This window comes from Morus notabilis, unplaced genomic scaffold (genome assembly GCF_000414095.1).
Source record: "Morus notabilis unplaced genomic scaffold, ASM41409v2 Scaffold317, whole genome shotgun sequence".
Taxonomy (NCBI): domain Eukaryota; kingdom Viridiplantae; phylum Streptophyta; class Magnoliopsida; order Rosales; family Moraceae; genus Morus; species Morus notabilis.
In genome coordinates, this window is record NW_010363634.1 from 61605 (window position 1) to 70797 (window position 9193).

The 9193-nt window shown below is 37.6% G+C and overlaps 1 protein-coding gene across 1 annotated transcript; it reads right to left on the bottom strand.

Moving 5' to 3' along the window:
- Positions 1-7948: 7948 nt before the first annotated feature.
- On the bottom strand, positions 7949-8884 carry LOC21405654 (putative disease resistance protein RGA1). The gene has a single exon (XM_010104675.1). The coding sequence runs from the start codon at positions 8882-8884 to the stop codon at positions 7949-7951; it is 936 nt and encodes a 311-aa protein (XP_010102977.1).
- Between the last annotated feature and the right edge of the window lie 309 nt (positions 8885-9193).

Consider the following 9193-nt stretch of genomic DNA (forward strand, 5'->3'; position numbering starts at 1 on the left):
TAAGAACTTGCATTACTCAAGTTATTTCCACTCAACTAAATCTTCCCAGATCTAATCAAGCTGTACTCCCCTCTTATGATTTCCCAATCACAGTTAAGGCACAAATTCAGCTCACTTGAATAAACAAAGAAATAATCATCAAATCCATTCAACATCAACTAGCAACTTAATATTTAACAAATCAACAACCTCAGCCAACAAATCATAATCTCATAGAAATATATTTATGAATTCAAGTTCAGATTCAAGAAGAAGAGTAAATATTCTTTAACAAGACAAACAAAGTAATGAGAATAAGAAAGACTAAAATGATGATGAGAGAATCCGAATCCCCCTTTTCCAAGGTTTCCTCTAGCTGCTCTTGCATCAACAGATGGTCTTTCACGTTTAAATCTCTTTGACGTTTTCTTCTTCTTCCTCCTCAGTACTGGAAATGGTACTTGATTAGAAAAATGGAGGTGGTTTCCTTTTCCAAGTTCAGCCACCTCTGCGTTCAAAAATATGACCAATGACACATTCTTCTCTTGCAGCTGCAGGTACTTATTGTACCCTAATTACACGTGGCAGCCCCTGAGGAAGCCTCCAAGCAGCAGCTAAATCAGCACCCTTCACAGTAAAATCAGCCCATTCTTCCAGCTCAGGTATAGCTGTCAGCAACATGCATGTCTGGCCCAGCTCGCCTTGCTGCAGCAATGCACAGCAATGCTGACTAGGATTTCCTTGAAAATTCCAAAACGACAAGTTGTTGCTAGCCTCCAAGACGACAATGCTTTCTCAAAGCTGAAAATAATCACAACATACACCCGGATTAGCTCTTTTTAAACGCCAAACACAAGAGAGAGAATTCATGAAACATAACTAACTAAAAACTACAAACAAGACAAAATAAAGGATAAAACTAAAACTAATTACCCTCTAGGTAATAATTTAAGCCTGGGAAATGCTCAATTAACTCTATTTTCATAGAGTTATCAGTCTGCGTCATCGTGAGATTCCATTAGTAAAAGTGTTGTGGCAGGTTCATGGAGTTAAGGAAGCGACATGGGAGCTTGAAACGATGATGCAGGAGCAGTACCCGCATCTGTTTACACTTTGAGGTGAGCCCTAATTTTGAGGACGAAATTCCTTAAGGGGGTTGAGTTGTAAAACCCTGAAGAATTAAATGAGATTAATTAAGGTAATTGAGATTTATTAGTGTGCCTAATCTGGATTAATTAATTGATTATTAATTAATAAATATTTCTGACGAGTGAATTTAAATAATTCCAAGGTAATTAAATATTCTCAGTATTTACATTTTTACCTAGAAGTGTGTATGTGCACATTTCTGGACTGTCATTTTAAATATTGGACACATGTCATTTATTTCTTTTTCCTTTTTCTTTCCTTTTTCTTTTCTTTTCCTTTCTTTCCTTTCCCGTGCATACTCTCTCTCTCTCTCACTCGTTTTTGTCTCAAATCAACCGGATCTTGAACCAAAGAAAGATTTAAAGAAGTTTTCAACGTCAAGAGAAAGATTTGAAGTAAGATTTCTGATAAACTTCTCTTGAATCTTGGATTTTCAGACTTCAAAACTTATTTTTGGTTTAAAATGGATTTTGAGTAAAATCATGGTAGAAATTGGAGATCTTGGGTTCTTTGGACTTGATTTAGTACCTAGAACACAGATCTAGTGGTTTTCCTTTGAGATATTTCAATTTGGAACTGAGATTGCAGGTTTTCAGACTGGTTTTGGCGAGTTCCCTCACCCTGCTGATTCCACCGGTCGACCTATCCGGTCGACCGGATCGCATGGCAACAGTTCAACCTGTGGGTCGGCCGGTTCAGTCGATCGGAGTGCACACCACCGGTCGACCGGTGGTGTTTCACTGCTCTATCACCGCTCGACCGGTGTACACGGGGTTTGACCCTGTTTTTCCTGAAAATGCTGTTTTGACCTCTGTTTTCGAGGAGAACCCATATTAGCTTCATTTGGGGACTTAAAATAGATGGATTAGCATATTTAATCCATGGTTTAAGATTAAAAATCCTTGGAATGATGATTTCAAACATGAAATTGGATTAGGGCACACTAATAGGACATCTTGGCTTGTAATTGAGATTGAAATGCTTTAGGAATGAGGATTAAATCCTAAAGTGTTGTTTTGTATCAGTGCTAGTTGAGGACTCAGATTGAGAGGCTTTGAAGAAGCAGAAGCCGGAATAGAGCCACGCTAGTCACAGGTTCGATACTTGAGAGGTAGGATTTCTATCCCCTTTTCCTTGTGAGCCTGATTTTCAAGAAAGATTTTGGCCTTGTAAATGTTTTAAAGAAAGCAAACCATGACTTGTTGTAGTTCATGGAACCCATGACTTGTTGTAGTTCATGGGGCCCACGGCTTATGTAGTTCGTGAGATTTTAATAACGATTTCAGAAAGTTTAATGAATGATTTCTTAAGAAATGAGATCTTACGAATCGGTAAAATTTGCTGATGGCCTAGATAGGATATGGAGAGTGCATCCTTAGGGGCAGAACCCGAAACCCGGCTCGGGAAGGCTTGTGCACGTGGTTGTGTAAGTAATTTGTATAAATTACTTGCTGATGCTTGTAATACGGTAATTTTCAGTTATATTTCCTTTGAGAAAAAGGATGTGAGGTTCCGGCTGTTGTGTTGGAACTGAATGTCTAATTTTATTTAGTTATCCATTTACTTATTCACTCGCTTATTTATTTATTCATTTATTTTAAAGTTATTTCAAATTATATCCTATTGGGTCTTTCACTCACGTTTTACTGTTTTATGAATATTAAACCCCTCCCAGGAGACTCTAGGAGTGGTGCGGAGTAGCTGGATTATTGCTACTGATCAATCAAGTGAGGATTGTGTTCATCCTCTTGGATATAAATGTAAGGAATTTGTGAATTCTGTAACTCTGATATTTAGATTTCTAGACTGTGGTCGATGTCTGTAATGATTATTTACATGTTCATGTATGTACAATACTGTATGTCCTGTGGGTGAAGCCCTGTGTGTTGTCAGAGGCTCAGGAGTTAGAACCTCTCCTTGTACTTTATATTTTCCAGTTAATTGTGGGGCTCGTTTGGAAATTTTCTTTATTATTGTGCGTTTAACCTTTAATCGAACTCCACGTTACCGACCCTTGTTTGGGGGGATGCGACATTAGGTCTACGGATTTTGCGGGTTTATGAACTGCCTTAAATGTTACTACAAAATGCCTAGAAAAGAGAGAAAGAGAAAGGAAAAGTGAAGGAAAAAGAGAGAGAAAAAGAGAAAAGGCTTTGATGAATCCAGCTTTTATAAAGTAAAACTTGGTGATTCTTTTCTTTTCATCTTGTAATTATAGTGTAACGAAGCTAAGAATCTGCCTATTACTATTAGATATATTATCCACTCACATATGATTTAGTACATCAGAAGATTAAAAAAAAAAACACAACGAGGAGGGTAACTTGTCGTATTTCCTTTTGGTTTGTCGTATATTTATTACTAGGATATGATAAATATTTATAAATATAATAAATATGTGATGTAGGGTGATTGAAGTAAAGTATAATAGGAGCAATATATGAAATGTCATTCTAGGAAAAATATTTATTCAATTGAGTTTAAAATATAGGAATTGTCATTCTAATAAAATGGGATATTACAAGTCTGGAAAATGGTTTCATAACAATTCCAAAATCCTTTCCACTACGTACATGATAAATTGGAGCTGCGGTTTTGGCTTGGCCCTGATCAAGTAAAGAGTTATTAAGAAAATTTCCTCCTTTTTCTTTTTGCAATTTTTTATGTTTGGTGGGTGTGTTTTGTATTTCCTTCTCATAATTGAGCTTTGCATTTTGGCGAAGAGCAAGAGTTTCTTCCCTCAGTCCTCTTTTTTCTAGTGTCAAGAATTGTTTCTAATCAAATTCTTCTTTACTTTCAAATGTCATGAAAGAATTTACATGGCACATGTAGATGTTATTGATTGATTGAATCACAAATCTGACATTAACATAACCAAATCTGAAGAGAATAATATAAAGTACACCATACATGCGTGGTAGTATGTGTTCATGCAAACATAACACAATAACACGGACCAGAACCAAGAGCAAAGCGCACAGAAGAAAATAAGTAAATGCACCAACAATCAGAAACAGAGAATCAATAATACTGTAATTGCAAGTTTTGCCCTCCAGAAATTCGGTTGTCACTGTCTTCTGCAGCAAAGCGTTCCCAACTGTTTTCAGTTAAAATGCTGATCTTGAACAGACTGATTTAGCACATCACCAATCACAGTATCATGCCATCTCACAGTAATATGTGTCATAAAATGCAGAGACATACAACAAGCAGTCCAGAAAGATATTTCCGCGCCGTAGAGTGGAACAGAAGCCTTGGATTAATCAGAGTTCAAAGTATTCTTGCATTCTGTTAACACAGGACATGGTTGGGTTTTTATTGCATAGCAAATTTGTGCCAGAAGATACCCTGAAAAGGTCAACAGAAGCACATATACCCAAAAGCCAGAGCCAAAGTGCTCCAACAACCACCCTTATAGAGTAGTCTTCATCCTTCTTCTTCGACCTGAAATTGCAACCAGTATTTTCACTTGCCATCTCATGCCACCTGATTGAGAAATCGGAACCACATATACATAACTGAATGAAAAATGGACACACATTAGAATGAACTTGTCATTTGGTTTAATTGCATACCTATAAAGGCATTGGACGTTGACATCTAGTTTTGGATTTGTCGGTAGCTTTTCCATAAAAGAAAACCTTGATCGCAGCACGCAATCCATTGGTTTATTAAATGTATGATGATATCTAACTTTTTTTTTTTTTTTTTGTTTCTGTATGGTTATAGAATAGATAGGCTTTGCAAAACATACCTCGACCGCTACATGTCCTATAGCAGCTTATAATTTTGTGTTGCACATCCATCAGCATAAAAGTTAGAAACCTCAGAACCATGTAGTTAAATCCAAGGGCTCTGAAAGGCCAGTAGATCTAAAATTAATATGTGGAGCTATGCTAAAAGGTTAACATCATGACAATTGAACATCATGAAAAACAGAATACCTTAATCTTGCAGAAATTTCTACTCCTCCAAGATCAATACTCTCCTTCTACAAGTGATTCAAAAATCTTATTTTTGTGTACAAAATGAGAGAGAAATTCAAATGAGATTTACACTTTCACTTAAAATAAAAAGAACAGAAGCAATCACTTTGCTAGATGTGCACTTACTCTCCGATTTACATCAATGTGGTCCCAGAACAGGTTATGCATCATGATGACTTGATCTAGTGAGACAGTCTGGAAATTTCCATCAAGTGTCCTTTTGTGGCTGCAAAAGTCCTTGGCCCTTGGCTATTTTAGTAGAGAAACATACAAACATGCCCCTGACAAATCTGAAGACTATAATATGTCATTAACATATAATCTTGGAACCAAAGAAAATTTGGAAAATCCAAAAATGAGGATAATATATCATTAACATATAATCTGGAAATTTCCATCAAGTGTCCTTTCGTTTTCATGACTTACCATAAGAAAGAAATCATCTGGAAAGATCATCACAACGCTTGAGTCTCTGCACATATGGATAATACTTCTTCCGATTGGACATGTGTATGCTAATGAGGCTAGAGTCGAAAGAAAATATCATAGTGAGAGGAGGTAATCTATTGAAAAACAAAGTGGGGATTATGAAAATACATATGGGCCACAAGTTAACATAAGCTTTTGAAGCAAAGACTAAAAATATGCGAGTAAGATCAGAAATTTTGTGCATGAAAGGATAAAGTGAAATTACCAGAAAATGCTGGAGCATGATCCGCCTCATGGATCTAAGAGCCAAGCTTCCCGACACTAGTTGCATGCATTTTCTGCTTCCGACAAGTTCCATTCGCTTGATGATGTTTCTCCATCGTCACTTTCGTCTTTCTGAATCCAAAAACCATTTTTCTGCACGTACTTTTTATTGATTTGGATGTTTGGGACATGAGAAATCTTGTACCATTCCTTTCCGGTACCTCTTTGGACATTTCGTTGCAAAATTTTAGACTTTTTGACATATAACTTTTGCAGTGGAGTCATTTGCAGGAAATCGAGCGTTTCTAGGTTGTGACACTTGGTAATCTTCAAGGAGTGAAGACATGGCATAATTTTTCTCGGTGTCGTTGTTGTCATCCTGTATCCTTCCCACACTTTCCACTCCTATTCCTCGTTCCAATCAAATTTAAGCTTTTTCAATCTCGGAAATGAAATAATGGATGGTTCGGATGGAGTATCCAGATCCCTTCTAGCTGTACTATGATCTTCTTCGTCTCTTTCTGTAATTCCAAGGAATTCTGGACCCACCTTCTTCAAGCTATCCAAGCACCAAATAACCAACGAAACAAGAGAAGGCAGTTTACCTAGTAGGGGTAAAATCTCACATTTTGTACAAAAGTTTAGTTCGAGACTTGTCAAATTAGTTAGCGACATCATCCAAGTGGGGGACACAGTTGCACCTAGGTAGTCCCAGATTGCTAATGCTTTTAAGTTAGGATGTGGTTGCAAGGATTCCATAATTTCAGTATCATCATCAAGAATTTCTCCAATTTCATACAGCTCAGCAGTTTCTCTAAAACGCAGTGTCAAGTCAAGAAGATGTTGCCAACTGTTGAGATTTATCCTCTCAGACTCATCAAGATTCCCCGCGTTTGCGCACCTGTGAATGCTGAGAACGCTTTGAAATTGAAGGTATTTCAACACTTTCAGATCTCCGAGATCAAGATATGTTTTTCTCTCCTTGGGCACTACCAACATATCAAGAGTTAGGAGACCAGTCAATTTTGCTATCCCTTTTGGCAGGCCCTCGAAGCAACACCCCTAGATATATAGATTTTTTAAGTTGACCAGTTTTGCAATCTTCTCTGGTAGTCTTGGAAGTGAACTGCAATTACACAATCTCAGAGTCTAAAGATTATACAGATTAAACAATGTGCCAGGCAATTCCTTCAAATTAGTGTTACCAGACAAGTCTAGATATCTTAGATGTTTCAATAAACCAATATCCTCTGGTAAAATTTCAAAGTCGCAGTCATACAAACTTAACGTCCGGAGACGTGTCAGATGAGAAAACAACAATACTCTATCAACATGTTGTTTGTTGCTGTCTGCGTAAATGTAAATTGAGTGCAAATTCTTTGCATTGTGCCTTAGGGTCAGAAAATGGTCTTCAGATCCAACCACTAAGGTCATGTGACGAGTGCTTTCATCTACTTCCTTTTTATTCTCTTTAATACCATCAACTTCTATCAGAACGTATTCACTACCCATCAAAAATTAATCCAAGTCATGAACTATGTCAGGCATTTTGCAAGTAATGGTTCCATAGTATGCACCCTCTTTGAAATCTTGAAAAAATGACCGCATAGCTAAACTTTCAAAACAATCTCGGCCTTCTTTCTTGGAATTTATTGTTTGACTTAAATAACCTTGTGACATCCACAGCTCGATCAAGTCATCTATTTCAATATCATAATCTTTAGGAAATACCGAACAATATAAAAAACAACGTTTTTGCAGAGGAGGTAGATCGTAATAACTAAGTAAAAATGGACAAAAAATTTCCCTAATTTTAACATCTTTCGACTCCCACAGTTCACTGCACAAAATGTCCTCCCATTGACTTGTGGTCTTTTTGAAGCGCATGAGACTCCCTAAAGTTTTAGCAACAAGGGGCAAGCCACTTGATTTTCTTGCAATTTGCCTACCAATAGTTTCTAATTCTGCGCGCTCCTCTGTTGTTCTTTCCATGAATGCCAATTGGCTAAAAATTAACCAACAATGCTCCTCAGACAATCTTTCCAGACTAATCTGGTGTGTGGCTACCCCCATCATGATCGAAACCTCTTGCTTTCGGGTGGTCACCAGTATTGTACTCCCTATAGCACCATTTTGAAGAGCTACATGTAAAGTTTCCCATCTACTGTAATCTTCAAGCCATACATCATCCAGGACGAGAACAATACATCATCTAGGACGAGAAGAAATTTCTTTCCCTCAACAGACTCATGAATGCAGCGCACTAAAGCATTCAATTCGACTGAACTTGGACCACTACTTCCGAGGCCTTCAATAATTGCCTTGGCAATCTTGACCTCCTCGAAAGGATCTGAGACGCACACCCAAATTCGCTTATCAAAGTGGGTCTTAATCGTCTCATCATTATAAGCTAGCTGGGCAAGAGTAGTTTTTCCGAGACCGCCCATCCCCACAATGGGGATGATATCAAGTCGTCTCCCATCATCACTACTCTCACTCAACAATTTGCTCATTAATAGACTCTTATCCTCATCTCGACCTTGAACTTTGGTTTCATCAATAAGGAAAGTAGTCTGTCGATGCTCAGGTTGTTCAACGATCCTCTTTATGTTAAGATTGTATTTATCTTTATCTTTGGCAATCCTATCCAGGTCTTGGTTCAGTTCTTTGATTTTGAGAGCAATGTCACGACGCAAAGTAAGTAGTTTGACTCTGGTAAAACAGAAGCAAGAAGGGGGCATAGGAAAACACACCTTCTTGTTTGATGAAGAAGCATTGTTCTCAGCTTCCTCTTCTTTCTTGATTTTGAATTCAAGAATGGCAGTGCTCCAGTCGTCCAGAACATCATCCATGTCGTGCGTCGCATTTTTGAGCTTATCCAACCATCTCTTTAGACTCGCATCGTTCAGTTGCTTCTGCTCAGCATCCTCAAGCACTGCTTGAATGTCCTCAAGATTGGCCTTGAGGTTCGCAACATCTTCATCCACACCTTTGACCAGCCGCACTTCCCCTTCAATCCACTCAAGAGCCATGGAACCGAAATGCTCAATGAGTAATGAGACTAGAGCTTCAGCCATACTCAGATTCGGAGTTGTTTTCACAAGGGCACTATACTTCTCTCTGTGAATGATTTAGTGACAATAGAGGAATTGTTTGTGAAAGATCTGGACATAAAAATGGATGAAGGAGTTAGGAGCTCTGATTAGAAACATTAAATAATATTAAGGCTAGCTGTAATAAAAAAAAAACAAAAAAGTAAGAAAAAGTCTTCTTTGAATTTTTTTAATATGATGGTGCAACTTGCATGGTATCTAATCACAAGCTGTGAATATTTTTTGGCATTTGATTGTGCTGCCACATTGAAATATTGTATTTACTCGCATGGT